General features: G+C 56.3%; 1 protein-coding gene and 1 long non-coding RNA gene across 3 annotated transcripts; one reads left to right on the top strand and one right to left on the bottom strand.

The window, feature by feature from the left end:
* Positions 1-1,993: 1,993 nt before the first annotated feature.
* On the top strand, positions 1,994-15,565 carry BRINP2 (BMP/retinoic acid inducible neural specific 2). 2 transcript variants are annotated; one of them, XM_027740660.2, is made up of 8 exons: positions 1,994-2,204; positions 8,990-9,351; positions 11,271-11,461; positions 11,619-11,809; positions 12,159-12,264; positions 12,622-12,858; positions 13,037-13,259; positions 13,599-15,565. In XM_027740660.2, the coding sequence occupies exons 2-8, from the start codon at positions 9,056-9,058 to the stop codon at positions 14,713-14,715; spliced, it is 2,361 nt and encodes a 786-aa protein (XP_027596461.1). In that variant the 5' UTR covers positions 1,994-2,204; positions 8,990-9,055; the 3' UTR covers positions 14,716-15,565. The 2 variants fall into 2 exon arrangements, with proteins under 2 accessions (XP_027596461.1, XP_039239947.1); XM_039384013.1 differs by having other exon boundaries at positions 8,990-9,336.
* Positions 15,566-16,023: 458 nt separating this feature from the next.
* LOC120323750 lies at positions 16,024-19,523 on the bottom strand. The gene is made up of 3 exons (XR_005564559.1): positions 17,815-19,523; positions 16,865-16,965; positions 16,024-16,347 (listed from the first exon to the last, which is right to left on the bottom strand). It is a non-coding gene; the product is annotated as an uncharacterized LOC120323750 (long non-coding RNA).
* Between the last annotated feature and the right edge of the window lie 1,436 nt (positions 19,524-20,959).

Below are 20,959 nucleotides of genomic sequence, written 5' to 3' on the forward strand. Positions count from 1 at the left end.
TCCAAAAATCACAGACCTTCAAAATCCTAGGAGAAATCCCAGACCTCCAAAATCCCAGGAGAAGTCGAGGACCCCAAAGCCCCAGAAGAAATCACAGACCTCCAAAATCCCAAACCTCCAAAATCTCAGGAGAAGTCATGGACCTCCAAAATCCCAGGAGAAGTTATGGACCCCAAAGTCCCAGAAGAAGTCACTGACCCCCAAAATCCCAGAAGTTATGGACCCCAAAGCCCCAGAAGAAGTCACAGACCTCTAAAATCCCAGACCTCCAAAATCCCAGGAGAAGTCATGGACTCCAAAGCTCAGGAGAAGTCACAGACCTCCAAATCCCCCAAGCATATACATACATATATGGAGCAGTAGAGCCAACCCCAAACCTGCCGGATCTGTCTCCTTTTGCACTGGATGCTTTTTATTTTCACTTTTTGAGCACAAAGCAGCAGTGACAGCTTGTCCGACAGCCACACCTTCCTGCAAACATCTGTGGTCATCCCTGCAGCCAGAATGTTCTGATGGAAAACGTTGTCCTCTTCCAGTTTGGGGGAAAGGCCCAATCCCCATGCCAGCAGGAATACACGACCATGCTGGTGGGGTTTTCCTCCCCGGGGAGTCTCCTGATGGCAGACATCTCTGGACCTGGGTATGGAGGCATTGCTGACCTGGAAGCAGAGCTCCCACCCCACAGCTCCACCCTGTCTCCTTGTGTGGAACCACACACAGGACGTTACTTTAAAAACTCTTGCAATTTTTTGTATTTTTCTTTTGTAGTGCTTCTTCTCCTCCCCTTGCAGGGGTTTTCCCAAATTCCTCCTCCCTCATCTGTGCCAGCTGTACTTGAACATGCCCCAGGGTAGGGATCCAGGAGGGACAGTGCTGTGCTCCAGACACCCCAAGCAGAGGAGCCACAGTGGGTGCTTTTCCCCAGGCTGATTTATGACACCCCATATTTATAACTTCCGTGATATTCTGGGAAGAAAAAACCGTGCTTACCAGAAATTACCTGTATTCAACAGTCAGAGCCAAGCACTGAACTAAACCAGTGAGAATGTAGCGGGATGTGTATCAGCAGCACTGTCCCCCTTCGGCACCAACCGTCTGCAGCTGCCAGAAAAAAACAAGTAAAAATTAGGAAAAATCGGGGGAGGGGGGAAAACCAAACTGAGAAAATCTGGGAAAACCGGAAAAATCAGGGGAAAAAATAAGGAAAAAAGAGTAACAGACATGGCCCTGCTTTTGGGGAGCATAAGGTAATCCCTTTGGATGTCCTCTGCCAGGCCCTTTAGCTGCTCTTCTTTTTTCACTGGGGGACACACAAACTCACTAAAAGAAGATATTTTATCAAAAAAAAAAAAAAGTCACACAAAAAAAAGGTGCAATTGCATTACTCAGAAGGTGTCTCCAAGAAGGTCTTTTCGGCTTCCCCTTTTGGAAGTTGGGTGCATCTCCAGGAGTGGTGCCCCTGGAAGAAGAGTTTGGTGGGAGGCATGAGGAATACAGGTGGATAAATAAAATATATATGAAAAAAAAAAAACAAAAAAACAAAAAACAAAAACAGCCAAGAGCAGTAAACCTGGCGTCACCAACGCCATCCTCCTGCTGATCACCAACGCATGAGGTTTCCAGAGAAGCTGTGGCAGCCCCATCCCTGGCAGCGTCCAAGGCCGGGTTGGACGGGGCTTGGAGCAACCTGGGATAGCGGATGGTGCCCCTGCCCATGGCAGGGGATGGACTGGGTGACCTTTAAGGTCCCTTCCCACCCAAACCAACCGCTGACCCAACGACGCCCCGATCCCGGTCACTCCTTTGGGACCCTCGGGCGGGAGCGGGAACGCGGCGGCTCCGGGACCCCCGCGCGCGCCCGCCGGGCCACGCCCCGCCCCGCCCCGCCCGCCAATGGGGAGGCGCGGGGAGGCCGGCGGCGCCTCTGATTGGCTGCGGCCGTTGCATATATTATCGGCGGTGCGGCGGCGGCGCCCGCGGAGCGCGGCGGGACCCGGCGGGGCCGCGGCACCGGCAGCGCCTGTCGCGACAGTCGCGATCGCGCGATGCTGGCGGCGCCGCCCGGGGCCGCCTGTCCGCCTGGCGATGGGACGGCCGGGAGGCGGCGGCGGGGCAGCGCCCGGGGCCGCTGAGGCGGAGCGGGTCGGAGCGGGACGGCACGGAGAGGCGGCCGGTGCCCCGCCGGCGCTGAGCCGGAGCCTGGGGTGAGTCTGCGGGGTCGCGGGGGGGAGTTTGGGGGTCGGAGTGAGCCCGCGTAGGGACTCCGCCGGGGGTGGGATGGGGAAGGAGCCGTGGCGGCCCCGCACGGCGGAGATGCCGGGTACCGCTCGGTGACCTTGGTCAAGTTGTGTCCCTGCTCTGGGATCGCTTTGCAGCCTCTCCAGCGAGGTTTGGAGTCGGGGAAGGCACCGAGCCCTTCCCCGGCGGGAGCCATCGCGGTGCGGGGCGCTGCAGGTGCAGGAAGCTGCGACCGGCCCGGTGGGACCGGGTGCTGGCGGACTGCCGGGATAAACGGGATGCTGGGACCTGCTGCTGTATGCAACGGGCTCTGCTCAGTGTGAGATGCCGGTGTGAGACACCCTGCGCCCGCAGGGACCGGAGGAGATGCCTCCTGAAATGTTTAAAGACGCGTTTCTCCGGTGGGCACCGCTGTACCAATAGCCGGTGGGGGGAATTTCCCCCCATTTTCATCCCCGCAGGGCCCCGCTTCACCGGAGCACCGGGCCGAGCAGCGGGTGACCCGTTGGGAGGTGTTTCCTCGCCGGGGGCGGCTACGGGGCACAGCATCGGCAGCTCAGGGATCGGGAGGTTCCCGCTGCGAGGCTCCGTTCCCTTTCCCTAAACACACATTTTTTCAGGAGGAAACAAAACTCTGTGTCTTTAAAGCACTGGAGAGCGTCAGCTCTCGGCGCAGTAGTGCCCACCCTGCCCTGTCGCTTCCCAGGGGACCCGCGTGTCGCTGTCCCGGAGCAGCGGTGGCGGGTCGCGAGGTGCCCCCGCTGTGGTCCCGGGGCCGGGCAGGGTGAGCCCGGGCGCTGCCGGGCAGCGTGGGACCTGCCGGCAGATGTCAGTGTCCCCTCTCTGTCAGCAGCCAGGAGGGTCCCTGCCAGCCCTGGAAATGTTGCAAGGAGGCCCCTGCACTTTTTCCCGAAGCGGAGCTGTCTTTGGTGGCCGCTCGGTGACAGTTTGGAGACCTGGGGAGCAGCAGGGTTCTGGGAAGGGGAGTGGCCCCACTCTGACAGCCCAGATCTCCTCCCTCTCTCTGCCCAGCACCAGCCACCCACCACCTTATTTATCCTGTGCCGCTAACGCTGAGCTGCTGCTGTGCATCACTGCCCACCCGTGACACTTGTCACCTGCGTGAAGGCAAGGGAGAGATGGGAGGGAATGGTCCTCACCTTGCACTGCCTCCAGCTCCTGCAGGAGGCTGGTACTGGGCTTGCAGGGTCCGTTGAGGGGCAGGAGCCGTCCTCCCTGGGGAGGGGGCTGCAGGGGTGCTCTTCTTCCCCCAGCTCCTTGTGGAGGGGGGTGCTCTTCTCCAGCGATCCATCTGTAGGGATGCTTTGGGTTGAGACCTCAGCACAAGGTGGGGGAAGCTGGGGCTGCTGCTGCTGTCACCACGCTCGGGGGAGTTGTATTTTGCACACTGCTTTACTTAAGAGGCTTTTTCGCCTGTGGGTGTGAAAGTCTCGGGTGTGCAAAGCCAGAGGGCAGAACACATGGCACTGGTACGACACACTGCACGCAGCTGCCATCTCCCCTGGTGGCAGCCCAGGCTTCATCTCATTTGATGTCTTATGCAAATCCTTGGCTCCCCGAGTCCTGGGATTTTCTGCTATTTTCCTTTACTCTCATCTTCAAGTGTCTTGCTCTCGAGGATATGAAGAAAAGCTAATAAAAAGAACCCAAGTCGTCGAGTCTCGCAGGTTTTCTAACCAGTCTCATGAGCCGGGAGGGAGGCGGTGACTTTAAAATCCCTTGGCTGTAGCGACTGAACGGGCTGCTGAAGGTGGTTTGCGGGAGCCCAGCGAGAATCAGTTCACAGCCACCACCGTGATCTTCAGCGTCCCTGCTCCGGCAGGACGGAAGGCTCCGAGGTGGCTGTCCCCACGCTCGCCGCCTGGAGCCGTGTCTCCGGGGCCGGGTGCCAGGCGGCTGACAGCACCCCGCCGTGCCCACTTTGCCAGTGATTACCACGCTGCTGTCGCTCCGGCGGTGCCTGGCTCGCTCTCTTAATTACCCCGGCAGATCAATGAGGCCCTGGCGCTTCCTTGGGAGCGTGCGGATGCGAGCCCGGGGATGCAGCTCGCTGCAAACCACACAGAGCCGGGGAGGGGGTGGCGACGCAGGCGGGGAGAGGCAAGGCAGGGTGTGAGGAAGCTGGGTGCCACGAAGCCCCAAGTAAGGCTGGTGGCTCCAGAGCAGTGGGAGAATCCAGCAAAACTGAGCCCTTTGGGATTCTCTGTCCCGGGGGGTGCAAGCAGCAGAGCAAGAGGTGCCCTGGGCGCCTGCATGGATTCATAGACAAGGCTCAGCTGAGCCAATCCACTTCAGAAACTAAACTGCACTTAGCCTTTGCCCAGGCTCTCTTAAGTGGCCCTAATTTGATAAAGCTTTCCCACATTTAATAAGTGATTCAGTCACTAGGTTTGACATTCATTCCCACTAAAAGGCATCCCCAAGGAGCTTGAGACCCCTCCCCATCACTCCCACACGGATGCACCTTTGCTCTCCCTGCGCCCCAGGGACTAGCCTGTGACTGGGCACATCCCACAGCTCCACCACCAAAAGGTATCATGTACCTGGCACAGATGTTGGGTCTCGCTTTTGCTCTGGGCTTCAACTCAGCGTGTACAGGGGGTAGTTTCAGAGTCCATCTGGAATCTTCCTGTTCTTCCTCGTGGCATCTGGCAAATACCACTGCTGCCTCTCCCCAGTGCACACTTCCCAGTTTCTGTATCTCTAAATCTGCTCCTGCAGCATGAAAGGGCAGAAATCAATGCTAATGTCCCTAACAATTAGCTAACGTCTTAATTATCGAACTCAGCCTGATTAGTGGTGGAGCACGTGGCTCCGGAGATGCTGTCGGCATGGAAGCAAGCAAGACCTTGGCATAGCTCCGGTGTTGTGCTGAGGATGTTGCTGCTGCCAGCTCCAAGGGCAGTAGAGAGGCTTTTGCAGCTCACTTGGGCATCCCCATCCACACCTCATACCAGTGCTTTGGTCTCTCTTGAGCCATTTTGGAAGAGAACACCCACCACACCTTGCCATCTCCAGAAATTGCCACAAGTTATTTTTAAGATGCAGCTCGTGATGAATGACAGTCTGGGTCACGCATCAGCCACCACTGGAGAGGCACCAGGGTGTTCTGCTGCAGGCAACAGAGACACTGAGGGCTGCAACAAGCTCAGGAGGACTTGGCCAGGAAGGAGGTTGTGGTCCTGGGAAAATTTGCCAAGAGTATTTGCGTTGGCACTCTCCTTCCGTCACTTTGGAGTTTTTATAGAAGGGGGAAAAGGAGGGGAAAAAAAAATTAGCAAGCTGGAAGTTTTCCAACTTTTGTGATGCAAAACCCTAAATCAAAAGGATGGAAAAAAAAGAGTAGTCAGATGCTTCTCATCAAATCTTCATTCTTTTGGATCAAGGAAAAGTGATTAGAAAGTTATTTCCAGCTCTTATAGTAAGGTCAAGGGGGTTACTCCTTTCCAAAGAGCTTTACTCTCCCCAGCATCTCAGGAAGATGCTGGTGTGAGCACGTGGAGGTGCACCCCAAAAAGCATTGCCCCAACCCCACAGAGCAGCAGTGCAGCCCCCCCCCAGCAAAATCAGAGCCTGCTGTCTGGACTAAGGACTATACAGAGCTATGGCAACATCTGCACATACTTATTTTCTATAACCCCTGGTCGATAGGAAATAAATCAGCCCAGCTAAGGGTGGTGCAGGAGAGCTGCTCCTTGAGGAAAAGCTGCTGGGTAGCTCAGTGCAGCCCCCACACAGGCTCTCCTTGGCTGTTCCTGCCTGACCTGGGGCTTCAAGTTCCCGTTGGCAAGGATGCTGGTGTGCGTCAGAGCGTGTCCCCAAGCAGGAGCCACCTCGGAGGTGCCGGCACACACGGTGTAAATAAGAGGGAGGTGTAAATAAAAGCTCACTGAGCCCAGCTGCAAACTTTGCTTCCATACCAAAGGGGACCTTCACTGGTTTTGCACCAGTTTGACCCCAGTCAAGTGCTGGAAATGCCCAATCCTGACTATTTTTATTGCCCTGTAGTACAGCATGAAGCCTCCACAAGGACACGTCTCATGCTCAGCCTTGAATCTCAGGACAAGCCCTCCAGGGAAGGCATTGGGGTCTAGCTGCTCTAGGGACCACAGCCTAAGGAAAGAGGTGACCCAAACTGGCTCTATCCCTAATATCCATCTCCACAGTGCTCACCCAGATGCTTCCTGCCTTAAGTGTGGTGCTTGGGTGGGAGAGGGTGTTTGGAGGGGAAGGAGAGCATGGGGAGGCCCTTTTGGGGAAGGCATTTAGTGGTGTCCCCCAGGGTGGTGGTGGAAAGGGGAAGCTGTTAATACCCAGGATGGTTTGCTGGAAAAGACAGTGCTCTGCCTGGTGTGTCCACCCACTAAAAAAACCCCTCTGTGCTTTGAATCAAAGAAAGGATACTCACATGTCCTCATTTACACCAGGGAAGGCCGTGGGGCGACTGGTGTAAGACCATCCATACCAGTCTGTGGTGGTGTGAAGTGGTGATGGATGAGGCCAATGTCCCATGGACCTTGTGGAAAAGCATCCCCTTTGCTGTACAGACCCAGGTGGAGGAAGAGGGGAGAGGGACCCAGCCAGGGAGCATCCCTTGCCCAGCCCCACCTCAGCTGGAAGTGGGTCAGGAGCCACCTAAAATCCATGGATGGTGACGGGATGAGGAGATCGGCTGTGCCAAGCCTGTTTGTGAGGCAACAGGCAGGCTCCCAGTGCACCAGATACTTAAACAAGGTGTTTTGCTGTCACAGCCATATTTAATGCTACAAGCAGTGTGTTTCCATGGGCAGGGTTTAGAAAGATGCTGTTCAAGGATGCTTTCGCCTTGGCTTCTCAGCTGAGAGCCAGAGTGCTGCTTTCCTCCCTGCAATGTGGGAAGGGGATGAAATCACGGAGAGTTTAGCCCATGGTCAGCATCTAAAACATCCACAGGGTTTCCTGCCAGACCCTGGCTCCCACCATTGCCTCCTGGGCACAGCAGCTTGTCCCAGATCAGTGCGGCAGCAGGACCCATTGCTGCAGGGCAGCAGAGGGTCAGGGGGGTTCAATCCTGATCCTTGAGGGCCCCTTTTGTCCCCAGACCACATCAACTTAAAGACCACCAGCAGATATTCCTGAGGAGGGGAGCGAGGTGCTTGTCTGCTTCAGACAGACGCTGCATCCCGGCTGCCTGCTTCCCCCCTGGGCCAGCTTTGGTTGCAGGCAGGGAAGCAGGCAGGGAGGATTACAGAGCAGCCAAAGTGCCTCAGCTGCTCAGCCATCACCCACACGTGACAGCGCGCGAGCAGCTCTGTGAGCAGCCGGCATCAGGTCCTGCCACATTTTGAGGGTGGCAGATGCCCCCTCCAACACTTGTGACACAGAGTTAGGAAACCAACCTGGCATTGCCTGTATCCCACCCCAGCATGGGGGTCCTGATTTTTTGGGCCAGGATTTGGCCACCTCGTGGCCATGGGCAACTGCCAGGGCGTTATGTGGCTCCCTGCCAGGACGGGAAAAACCAAGGTGACATGAGAAAAGATAGTGTGGGGGGACAGAAAAAGCCCTGCCTGCTGCTCCTGCCCGCCCCACTGCCCCGGCACCCCAACCTGGTGATGCGAAAATCTCAGCTTTTGTTTAAAATTCACAGGGCCCCAGCCCCGAGGGCTGAGCGAGAAGCTGAGAAAACGTAATCAAAGGGCACCCTTAAGGGTTTAAAAATAGAAAAGAGGGAGGAAAAAAAATTTTAAACCCATATTATTACATGTTAAAGCATGATGATTCATCTGGCAAAGCCCCGTTTGGGAGAAGGCGGGGTTGGTGCGTGCTCGGCAGGGACAAGCGCCTGGGCTCTGGGCCCCCATCAGCCACCTTCCTGGAATAAAAATCACCTGCCCTGGAAGCACTGCAGTGACAGGGTCCCTGCTTTTAGGCAAACAGCTCTTGCTGCCTGACAGCACACCTTGCCTCACCCTGGCTTGGCCAGACCTTGCAGATCCCCGTCTCCCACCTTCAGTTACAAATTCAGGCTCTGGCCCTGTGGCTGCTGCCTCCAGAAAAACTCTGTCTTTAGTCCTGCAGATACTGCCACGTTGGACTTTGAAAGTGGAAAGGCCTTGACTCGAGATAAACATCATTTGCACTCGAAACACCACTGCAATAAGCCCAGCCAATCTTGTGGTGGACATCCATCCATCCATCCATCCATCCTTGGGGTGAATATCCACCCATTCATCCATTCATCCACTCACTCACCCTTGGGGTGAACCTCCATCCATTCATCATCTCAGCCACTAGCAAGACACAAAGAAAAGTCTAACATCAACCACACATGGTTCAATCCATACCTGGAGAAGCTCATTTTTCCAGTTCCCTATGATTGTTATTTTTTAGCCTCCCCCTGAAATGAGCTGCACACGCTCATGACAGGCAGCCCCAAAATGTAGAGCACAGTCACCCTGCTGTCCTACCACAGTAGCAAACTCGGCTTGATGGGCTGATGTGTGGCAGAGAAAAACATAAAGAGAAAGCCACAAATTCCTTAAACAGCCATTAGTCAGGACTTCATTTAACTTCAGCAGCAGCCAGCACCCCTAACCCCATAAACCCTTACCTCCTGTGGCACAACCAGTGCATGCCCTCCCTGGATCGCAGCTTTCCCCGTGTCAGCATCCCAGCAGGCATTCCAAAGCTTGTGGTTGCTCCTGGTTTATATCCAAGTCCTCATGGGCTTCCCTGCTCCGTGTTGCAGGGCAGGGCTGTCCTGGAGGATCTCTGTGGGGTGAGAGAATGAAGAATCCTGCCAGGCAGCAGCAGGATGGGGCGGCAGGACCTCCCACGCGCTGACGGGCCCCCGCCGATGCTCCCGTGGCCACTGGCCCTGCTGGCCCTGAGCGCGTGCTGTCGCTGGGGGGTGGCCGGCGGGGCGGGCAGCACAGTGCCCCAGCAGCATGCTGCCCCCTCGACCCCTTCCTCTTCATCCTCCTCCCCCTCCACCCGGGCACCCCTCGACTGGCTCCTCACCGACCGCGGACCCTTCTACCGAGCCCAGGAGTACGTGGACTTCATGGAGCGCTACCGGCAGGGTTTCACCACCAGGTACAGGATCTACAGGTGAGAGAGAGGCCATGGGCACCCCGAGAGGGAGATGTGGGGTGGGGGGCTGCAGGGGGCACGGCAGACCCTCCCTAATCCACATGAGCTGACCCCAGTGCGTGGGAGGAGGCTGCCCATCAGCACAGACAGTGGGTGGGTGGATGTGAGATGCTGCTTTCCCGGGGATGCTCGTGCTGGAGCCAGGCTAGGCTCCAGACAGGATTTGCCCTAAGCCAGGCGGGCTTTGGTGCAGAGGCTGGGATGGAATCAGCCCTTAGGGCAGGAGGCACAGAGCCCACTGGGCTGGATGGGTCTCATGCATACTCCAGCCCCTTTGGACATCCTCCACCTACTGATCTGCCCTGAACTGGAAACTGGGGAGAGCAGAAGGGCCAGCATGCATGTGGCGTTCATCCTTCAGCCCCTTTGTCCTTTTGCCATGCACAGAGGCATCTCTGTGCCAAGTTACTGAGCCTACCTGGACTGGCAGCCATCTGGGGCTGGGGTGCTGCTGACTGACCAGCATGTGAAAAGCCACCCTGACTGACCCTCTGGCACGTCCCCAGTGCCATCACCCCCTGGACTGCTGCAGTGGGATGCTATATGTGTGGGGCCAAAGCTGGAGGGGGTTTCTTGTCAGCAGAGAACCAGATTTGGCAGCACTGGGGTCCACTGACTGCAGCAAAGGGTCACCCCATGATAGCCGCCCTGGGAAACCCACTCCACCACCTCCAGGACCTAAGTGGGGCTGTCACCTCCCAACGAGCCCTTTTTCCTTCCTCTCCTCACCACCAGTGCTGAGCCCTGGGGGTTTCCAGCCTGCCCGCTGCCTCTTGGGAATGCTGACGTGGCTGCTGGGATGGCAGCCTTGTTATGCAGCCTGGCACCCCCAGAGAGCTTCTCTCCCCTTTCCTGTGTGCTGACACTGCCATGCCGAGGGACCTGCATCCTCCGGGGATGTTGCTGGTGACGGTGGTGGGACAGGAAGGAGGACCTGGAGGAACAGCAGCTGTCTCACACCTCCTCTGAGGCAGAGAACACGCCATCAGCCTCCGGGGCTTGCTTTGTCTGTGGGATGGGATGGAAGAAAGTGGCACCCCAGCCCCAGTCCTGAGGGAATGTGCCTGCAAGGGGAGAGGCAGCATCCCCCCCAGCTCTGCTACTGGCACCAACATCCCACTTTCTAGGCCCAAAGATCATGATGGGAGGCAGCCTGACATCCACCAAGCCCACTGGCTGCTTTGCAACCATCCACCCCTCTCTCCTCCTCCCTCTCCCTCCCTTTCCCCACCAGCCCTAATTAAACTGTCTGAAAGCCACCGCCTGGTTTTAATTAGAGCAAAATGCCGAAGATTAGGCTGAAATTTGCCGCCGGTTGTTTATGGGGCCATCAGTTGTTGGAGGCAGTGACAGGCTGGTGCTGCTCCCTGGGGCCAGGCGAGGCCAGGGGGCCCATTCACAGCCTCTGAGGCTACAACCCACTGCATCCCAGCACCTCCAGCTTCCAACAAAACACTGCCTATACTTAACACCACGATACGTAAAAATCCAGACGTTGGATTTTCACCTGGATCTGTAGGCGTGGGGCTGGAGGATGGATGAGACCCATCTGGCCTAGCCCTGCCCTGGGTTGTGATGAATGCCTGCCAGAGGTGCTGGATTAATCAATATCAGGCATCTCCACTGCTTGTAGCTCGTTATCAGCATCAATGGCTTAGGGAGGGACAGCACTTCTGTCCTGGCTGGATCCATACCTGGCGAGCACGCAGCAGATCCTTCACCTCCGATGGGGAGGTCGGAATGATCCTGAGAGGAGTTTTCCAGCTACTCACCACCCGTCCTGAGGTGGAAACTGGGGACAGAAGAAGGGAGAGCATGCATGTGGCATGGCCAGACCTGCTTCAAACTCTCTCCCCGCTGCTGCTCTCCTCCCGCAGAGAGTTTGCTCGTTGGAAGGTGAATAATTTGGCCCTGGAGAGGAAAGACTTCTTCAGCCTACCACTTCCCCTGGCCCCCGAATTCATCCGCAACATCCGGCTGCTGGGACGCCGGCCCAGCCCCCAGCAGATCACTGACAGCCTCATCAAAAAGTATGGGACCCACTTCCTGCTGTCTGCCACGCTGGGAGGTGAGTGCTGGGGGTCCTCACCCCAACTCACTTCCCTTGCACAAGGAGCGTGCAAAGGAGGGAGAGTGGGAAAATAAGCACTGCAGGAGGAAACACGGCCAAGAAAGGGAATGTGAGGACCCCAGCAGCCTCCCAAAAGCATTGTGTGTCCCCCCAGGAGAGGAGTCCCTGACCATTTTTGTGGACAAGCGCAAGCTGAGCCGGAGGGCAGAGCCTGCTGTGGGGGCTGGGAACAGCTCGGGGGTCTCCCTGGAGACCCTGCACCAGCTGGCAGCCTCCTACTTCATCGACAGGGAGAGCACACTCCGGCGGCTCCACCACATCCAGATCGCCACGGCTGCCATCAAGGTGGGCGAGGGTGGGAGGGAGAGAGGGAGGGAGGGAGGGAAGGGGCAGAGCGGGGAAGCAGCAGCCCCGGGCCTCGCCAGTGGCCCCTCAAAGCTGGCTGAGACCCTCAAACAGCATCACCAAATAGGGCAGAGCACTGAAAGGTAACACATTCCCCTTATTTACGGGAAATTGGGCACGCTAATAAAGGCACATTTTTCAGCGGGATGCAGGCAGGGCTGCCGCCTGTCAACAAGCCAATTAGCAGGTAATTAGTTGTCCTCTCCAAGCATTGCCTCACTTGGGCATGGGGTAGCACATGCCCTGGGTCCTTTCCTATGTCCCTGACCACCTGCACACCCCCCCTTAGGTGACCGAAACACGGACAGGGCCACTTGGCTGCAGCAACTACGACAACCTGGACTCGGTGAGCTCCGTCCTGGTGCAGAGCCCTGAGAACAAAGTGCAGCTCCAAGGTAGGACCGGGCTGGTGGGGACATGGAGACGGACAAGTGCCACCGTGGGATGCTTGTGGGTGCACAGGGGGTTGTAGGGGAGGATGCTGGCACAAGATGCTGCTTTTAATTTAAGGGCTGGGGAGGAGAGGGGATGAAAGTAATGAAAGCTGGGCAGGATGAGGTTGTTGCTTGTCTGCCAAGAGGAGCCAAGATCAATGCAGAGCCCAGACAAGCGGCTCCATAGCAAATTGATATGATAATCGTGCGAGGGTGGGCGCCCAGGGCGGGGAGGAGGCTCATGCCCTCCTCGCCCGGGCAATGTCTGAGGGGCTCTGCGGGTGCCCTGACGCTCCCGGGGCTGCCTCCCGCTCGCAGGGCTGCAGACGGTGCTCCCCTCCTACCTGCGGGAGAGGTTCGTGGCGGCCGCCCTCAGCTACATCGCCTGCAGCTCGGCCGGGGAGCTGGTGTGCCGCCGGAGCGACTGCCGCTGCCAGTGCCAGCCCGCCTTCCCCCGCTGCAACTGCCCCGAGGCCGACATCCAGGCACTGGAGAGCAGCCTGGCCCAGCTCTGGAGAGCCTGGGAGAGCCACCACGGCCAGTTTGAGGAGTCAGGTGAGGCTGGGGAGACCCTACCAAGCATCTCCTTCCCCTTGTCAGCAGACCAGGCTGGGCGGTGGGGCTCCAGGGTGGTTTTCTCACCGTGAAGACCTCAGAGCTTGGGTGGAGGGAGGTGGCTGTCAGCCCCACCTTCACTGCTTGCTCTCCTGATGCCTTCTCTTTCTCCGCACAGAGGAGTTTCAGGCCTTGGTGAAGAGGCTCCCCATGGACCGTTTCCTGAACAGGACGGCCATCTCCCACTTCTGGGCTATGGATCTGGATGTCCAGCATCGCTACCAACAGCTGGGCACCAGCCTGAAGCTGCTCTCCAGGAAAACCTACCGACTCATCCGGCGGCTCTTCAACCTCAGCAAGCGCTGCCACCGGCAGCCGCGCTTCAAGCTGCCGAAGGAGAGGTAGGGTGTCCCAACATCCCCATCCCGTGCCAGGGATGCTGCTCAGCTGCCCATGGAGGGCTCAGATCCACAGCCCACCTCCCTGTGGCTGGGACTGGAGGAGCTCCTGCCTTGCTGGAGGGGTGCCTGGGGATGAGCAGACAACCTGCCTCTGCCATGCCACCTTGGGATGTGGCCCTGAGAGGGGGTCCAAACCTGGAGGTGGAAAATGGGGCTCAATTCACAGGGGGCCACCAGCAGAGCAGAAAATGAACACAAAGTGGGGAGCTCTTCCATCCCTAGGGAAAGTCAGTTGTGTCCCACGTAAGCACCTCTCCTTCTGTGTCTGCTCTCCATCAGGTCCCTCCCTTACTGGTGGAGCCGCGCACAGTCGCTCCTGTACTGCAGTGAGACCACCGTGCCTGGGACCTTCCTGGAAGAAAGCCACAGCTGCACCTGTCCCTCGGACCAGCCCTCCTGCCAGGGCTCCATTCCGTGTGCCTTGGGCGAGGGGCCAGCCTGTGCCAGCTGTGCCGAGGACAACAGCACCCGCTGCGGGACCTGCAACCACGGCTACGTGCTCACCCAGGGCTTCTGCCGCCCCGAGGTGGCCGACTCGCTGGAGCACTACCTGGGGCTGGAGACGGACCTGCAGGACTTGGAGCTCAAGTACCTCCTGCAGAAGCGGGACAGCCGCATCGAGGTGCACTCCATCTTCATCAGCAACGACATGCGCCTGGGCAGCTGGTTCGACCCCTCCTGGAGGAAGCGCATGCTCCTGACCCTGAAGAGCAACAAGTACAAGCCCGGGCTGGTTCACGTCATGTTGGCCCTCTCCCTGCAGATCTGCCTCACCAAGAACAGCACGCTGGAGCCCGTCATGGCCATCTATGTCAACCCCTTTGGGGGAAGCCACTCGGAGAGCTGGTTCATGCCCGTCAACGAGGGCAGCTTCCCAGACTGGGAAAGGACTAACGTAGATGCCTCTGCCCAGTGCCAAAACTGGACGCTCACCTTGGGCAACAAGTGGAAGACCTTCTTTGAAACGGTCCACGTCTACTTGCGGAGCCGCATCAAGTCCCTGGATGACAGCTCCAATGAGACAATCTACTATGAACCCCTGGAGATGTCAGATCCCTCCAAGAACCTGGGGTACATGAAAATCAACAGCTTGCAAGTCTTTGGCTACAGCCTGCCCTTTGAGCCGGATGCTATCCGTGACCTGATCCTCCAGCTGGACTACCCCTACACCCAGGGTTCCCAGGACTCGGCCATGCTCCAGCTGCTGGAGATCAGGGACCGGGTGAACAGGTTGTCACCCCCTGGCAAAACCCGCCTCGACCTCTTCACATGCTTGCTCCGCCACCGGCTCAAGTTGGCCAACAACGAGGTGGCAAGGATCCAGTCCTCCCTGAGAGCCTTCAACGCCAGGCTGCCCAACGCCCTGGAGCAGGAGACAGGCAAGCTGTGCAGCTAACGGCCTCGGAGCCAGGGGGCTGGGAGAAAGGACTTCCTGGGGAAGGGGGGGGGGGAAACAACCACCCTAAAAAAATTTAAATCAAGGCCTTACCTTAGTGCCAACCGCGTGCTTCCATGGTACACCCAGCGACTGGCCAAAGAGACACGGGGCTCGAGCGGATGGAGGGTGCTGCCAGGGGACTGTGGAGGAAGGATGGCTCGTGCAGCACAGTCTGGCTCCAGGTGCGGGGATGATGCCAGCACAGCCGCCACGTCAGTGGCCGGGGAGATGTGCCAATGGCCCAGGGGGATGTGGCCTGGCCAGAGGCAGCTGCTGGTCCTGCTGGAGCAGGTGCCCCACTCACCGTGAGGATCCCCCGGCAGCGGCCTCCTCGTCATCCCAACTTTTGTAGTCTTTTTAAGAGGTTTCTACAGGCGCCTTTGCACCCACATCCCCCATGATCCATCCTGCAGCCAGACCCTCGCACACGGTGCTGGTGGGGGTCCACAGCGCAGGGCCCCGAGATCCAGCAGATCTCCCCTGGGCCCTCTTCAGAAGCATCTCACACCTGCTGGGGCACCAAGGCATCATCCCTGCCTTGTGTGGGAAGGACCTGGCACCTGCACCATGGACGCTGCCAGCACAGACACCGACGGAGACCTCTGGGCCACAATTCCCTACAAAAAAAAAACAACAAAAAACCCTAAAGCAAAAGAAAGAAAAAAGGAAAAAAAAAGTTTTATTTATGTATTTATTTATTTGGTTTGTTTGGGAGGGGTTTTTTTAAGCTTATTTATTTGGGGAGTGTCATTTCTTGTCAGTGGCTCCAGCCAAGAGACATCTTAGTAAAATGTATCTGTTTAATATATTTTTTAAAAAAATGCCTTTTTTGAGCAAAAAAGCAACCAAAACCAACTGAGATTAAAAAAAAAAAAAAAAAAAAAGAAAGAAAAGAACAGAACAGTTACTGTCATCCCTGGCCCTGGCTTTTCCTGTGCTGTGAGGCTCCCTCCCTCTCTCCCTCCTTCCCGGTGCTGCTGCCACTGCCGTGCTCAGTGCCTGACTGGAATATCAAGCAGTGGAGCTGCCCGTCTGTCAGATGGCAACGATGGGTACCCAGACAAGTGGAGCTCACTGCTTCACTGGATGCCCTCATTCCTAGGACGAGGATGAGCTAGGGAGAGGAAGGAATCAACCCTCTGACCCACAGCATCCCCAAAGCAGGAGGTGTGGACAGAGGGGATGGTCCAGGGAAAAGGAGAGGAGTGTGAAAAGTGTAGCAGTGTGTGGATCTGAGCCTCCTCCCTAATCCTCCCCGCCTGTCAAGACTTGCCTGCTTGGATGCTGCAAAAGCAGTGGTAACCCAAACTCATCCATCCTGCTTCTGTCACCCGACTCTCCTCCATCCTCGGGCTGGGCAGATAAAGAGATAAACATGAGTAAAATAACACCAGGAGAGATAAATAGATAGGTGAGAGGAAAATAAAACTGGGATAGATAAACCACACTTGCTATTTATATTCCCTGTCTAATCTATCAATCCATCAGCCTGGCTCTTGTGGCTGTAGCATCCCTCAATCTGTCACCTGGATGTCTCTTCTCCACACATCTGTCTTCCTTTGCCCACCTCTCCTCCCTTGCCTCCCAGTCCTAAAGGAAAAAAGAAAAAAATTAGGCAATTAAACACACCAAGAGGAAATGGGAAGTCAAAGCCATCATCTCTGCTCCCCAGGGGAAGCCAGGAGACATCAGCCCAGGGATGAGGAGGGTATAGGTGGGAAGGCTGGCAATGCTCCTGAGCAGGCAGGGCTGCTGGGAGGTTTCCCAGCTAGTAAGGCTATTTTGGCTTCTGCTATGCATCTTCCTGGGCCTTCACATCACTTCTTGGTTGCCCAGAGAAGCCGTGGCTGCCCCATCCTTGGAAGTGTTCAAGGCCAGGTTGGGTGGGGCTCTGATCAACCTGGTCCCTGTCCATGGCAGGAGGTTTGGAACCAGGTGAGCTTTAAGGTCTCTTCCAACCCAAACCATGCTATGATTCTTCTCCCCATCATCACATGGGTCATGTGTCAGGCTAACACTGATCTACTCCACCCTCTGTCTTCTCCAGACAGAGCATTTCCTACTGTGTTTTTCAGTGCCCTGAACCAGTCCCACATCCTAAACCCACCTGAACATGAACGCAAGAGCTGTTGGGATGATTGGCAGCATCTCATGGAGCCTCTTGAGGCGTCCACTGAGGGATGGACCCCAGGCTTCTCTGCCTTGCTGCTGGATCCAGAGACAGGCGGGTGTGCAAGGACAGAGGGGGATGAAGGCTCTTTACTTTCAATGTAATGCAAAAAATAAAAAGGGGGAGAGGGGGGGAGGCAGACAGCTGGAGAGATGTGCTGTCAACTCTGCATCCTCAGCAGCTGCCCCCAAGACTGCACTCTCCTCTCTCCACAGCCCCCCCCCCCCAGCAAGATTCCATCGACTATGGATCAAAAGCAAAAAGTTTGGCCCAAAATTGCCAATTCCCATCAGGAATGAGGCGGTGCACAACATTCCAAGGCTGGCAGCTGGCACAGCACCTTCTCAGCAAAGCACCCCATTGGGAAGCATAGGAGCCTGCAGACAAAACCATCAGCCCCCAACACCATGGGGCTGCACACTCTCTTTAACCCACTGGAAGAAAAGACAGGGCTGGTTCCTTCAATTTTGCTGCCAAATTGCTGTACTTTGGGAGAGAATCACTTCCACCTTTTCAGGGGGGCTGAGGGGTAAATGTGTGAGTTAGAGGAAGAGCAGCAGCATTGTACGTGTTCCAGGAAGGGACCACCAGGCTGCATGGGAATCTCAGGTGGAAGCAGCCAGGTCCTCCCATCCCTGTTGGGCAATTAAGGCACTCAATGGAGGTGATTAAGAGGATGAGGTTAATAACTGGAGGTCAGCATTTGATTACCTTGCAGTGTTTTCCCCTGCAAAGAACAACGCCAATGGCAGCAGAGCTGGCTGGAGAGTCACTGCTGCACAGCACCAGCAGGGTCTGGCCTTGGGATATAAACAGCCAGTGTGCCACCCTGAACCAGGAATTCAGCATCAAACCCATTAGGTGTTAAAAACTGGGTTTATCCTTACCTGGGCTCTGTGTTCACAGGAGATTCTCTGCAGCATGAAAGCCAGAAAACTGCCTTTAAATAACGAGCGGAGCTCCTCACTTGCTTGACTGCAGACACCTCAGTTCCCTCCAGACACATTTATTCAGCAGCTCTGCCAGGGAAAAGGAGGCTGGGATGTTTCACCCCCAGGCCCAGCAGCAGGAGGGGGTTATCTGCAGAGCTCTCCCCAGGAAGAGCTCAGGGCTCCCAGATGGGGGCTGGTCCCACCTCCGTGTCCCACCCTGAGACTGCCAGTGATGGGCTACAGCTGAACCAAACAGCTCACAGCTCCAGCTGTCTAACTTACACCCTTTTCCCCCTTCCTGTTTTCATCCCTTTTCTGCAGCACTGGCTGAGCCTCCAGCCCTGTGTGCCAAGGGCATCACCACATCAGGCTGTGCCGAAACAGCCAGGACAGTTTTTCCATGACGAGCCAGGATGGAGAGATGCTGTGGGGCTAAATCTGCATCCTTGCTCCAGCCTGCCTCAGTTTACCCTCTCATAGCTCCCAGCTGATGCTGTGTCAGCCTGGGAGAACATGGAATGTGCAGGGAATAAAACATCACAGGAGAGGAGGGAGGGCTGAGGAGGGTAACACTCTCTTTGCGTGCAAACTGCATGTCGGTGCAGATGCTGCTTGAAATCCATCACCGTGGTCTCTTGGTTTGGGCTGCAGGATGGGCAAGAAGTGGGAATCACACGTTTGGCTTGGCAGGAGGCTTCATGCTGAGCATTTTACCCAGGGCTCCTCTGGCTCTGTTAGGTGCACAGAACCACCAGGCAGCTGCCAACAGATCTGCTCTGCTGTTTGACAGCATTTCTGGGGGAGGCAGGCGATACCAGTTTGCCTGCAGACCTCTCCATGCCAGCACGGGGCTGCTCCAGCTTCTTCCTTATAACACAGTTTCACCACAGGTACCAGAGATGCCCCTGGGCACGCATGGGATCACCACTCACTCTCCCGACTAACCCAGCAGATGGTGGGATGTGATCCCCAGGAAACCAGCTTCCCCTGGTTGGGCAGTGTCCTGCTCCGGAGCTGCTCTGCCAACACAAGCCCACAAACTTGTCATTGTTCTCTTCACACTCCAGGCTCGTGGGTGGTGGGGTTTGCCATCAGCCTCCCTGCTTCCCACTGCCTCTCTGAAGCCCAGTGGCATCTGCATAGCCAAGAGATGAGCCAAAACCTCTTTTTTAGCCTCATCTTTTTTTTCCTCCCCCTTCTCCTGACAAGCTCAGAAGTGCAGTCAAGGTGGCAAATTAGCACCAGAGCCTCGTTAATTGGCAGGCAGGAGCCTTCTCCTGCTGTTTGGGCTGTCATCAGCTGCTTCAGCACATTTTCAGCTTCTCTCTCTTTGGGTCTATTTTCTCCCTTTGCTGACGGTGGGCTGGGTTTTTTCTCTTTCAAATCCATCGAGGCTCTCATCCTCCCATGCCATGCTCCCTGGTGTTTTCTCTCCAGAAAGCATTCACAGGGCCTGTGGTAAATGGCCACTTCTTAGAGAGCATGAGGGGACAATTAATAGGCTCTTGAAATGATGACAACCTCATCTTCTTCCTCCCTTTTCCTCCTCCTCAGCTTCCTGCCGCAGTCTCTGAAGAAGGCAGGAGAAGCAGCACAGTGCAGGTAAGAGGGAGGTTTCTGTGAACCCAGGTATGCAGGAGATATCCCAGCCACCCTCCTGTGTCCCCACTAGGAGCCCAGTGAGGATCTGGGGTGGATCAAACTGGTGGGGACCTCAGGAATCCCCGATCCCAGTTCCTCAGCTCCCTTCTTCCTTCCCCACTGACTCCTCCTTAAGCAAAGATGGAAAAGCGCAACCTTACCCACCCAACCCCACTGCCTGCACTACCTCTTGGCCTCCTTGAGTGCCCTCAGCTGCTCCCAGCTCTCAAGGAGACCCTGGGGAGACCTCTTCAGACACCATCAAATAAAGCCTCTTCACAGCATCCCATTCTGCAAGCAGAGAAATTTGCTGGGGACCGAGAATGACGACGGCAAATTGCTGTTTCCTCCCCAGGCTCAGGGCTGGGAGCTGCTGCTGCTGCCAGCAGTGGTACCACCATGCATTAAATACGGGTGCCCTGCCCTGGGCTGGCACCTCAGCTGGTGTAAATCAGCCCTGCTGGAGCCAGGGGCATGGGTGATTCATGGCCAGGAGCCTGGCTGGAGGACTTACCTCATCAGGCTGGACCCTGACCCCCCATCCTGGGACAGTGGTCCCAGGAGAGAACCCCCCTGGGACATTGAACCCCCCACAATGCTCCCAGGGGACCTCTGGGCTGTGCTTCTGGATCAAAGGTTGAGACAGTTGAATTTTGGTGGGATGACAAGATACATTTTGGAGGGGTCTTGCTAGAGGGTAAAGCTCTGTGGAATAATATCCCAGACAAATCTGCAAGACAGACCTCTTGCTCCTGCTACACATGCCAGGAGCAGAGACTGACTGGATGGAAAGAAAGAAGGAGAGAAATCAGTCCAATTATTTTTAAAAGTGCTCTCCCAGCCTACAGGCATCCTCTTCTCCGTACACAAACCCTCCTGGGACACACAAACCCTCCCAGCCCATCTGCCTCAAAATCAGCAGTGGTTGCTACATCGGTTACCACCTTCCAGCTTTTCCCTTAATATGATTACCTGCGATAGTTCCTCTCCTTTTCCTTGCCCCTGGCATTATTGATCCACTCAGGGAGATGGGAATTGAGGAAGATAAAGGGTCTCAGGGGCCTATTTCTCCACCTGTAGCCCATTTTATCACTGGGAGAGCCCACTCCACCGAGGATTTATCTCCCACCTTGTTTTCCCAAACTGGTTTCTATGGGTGTTTCGCCAACATAACAGTAAAAAAGTATGGCACATAAACCACCCCAAATAGTGTCCAGGGGCGGGAAATCCTATAAATCCCAGGAGGCTGCTGGAAGAAGAGAGATGTTTGGATTGTGCCTGCTCCATCCAAGTCATCTCATCAGGAGGCTGTAAATCGGGGGGGTCCCCCAAAGCCCACAAAACTCCCTTAGGAAGAGATTCCTTCTCTCCTGAGCCTCGGCAGTGGCGATGGGAGCAGTGCTCGCAGAAAAGCTCCTGGGGGAACAGAATCAGTGATTACCCAAATTAGTTTCTAATA

This window comes from Pipra filicauda, unplaced genomic scaffold, assembly GCF_003945595.2.
Source record: "Pipra filicauda isolate LSUMZ 115617 unplaced genomic scaffold, ASM394559v2 scaffold114_size2234877_pilon, whole genome shotgun sequence".
NCBI lineage: Eukaryota > Metazoa > Chordata > Aves > Passeriformes > Pipridae > Pipra > Pipra filicauda.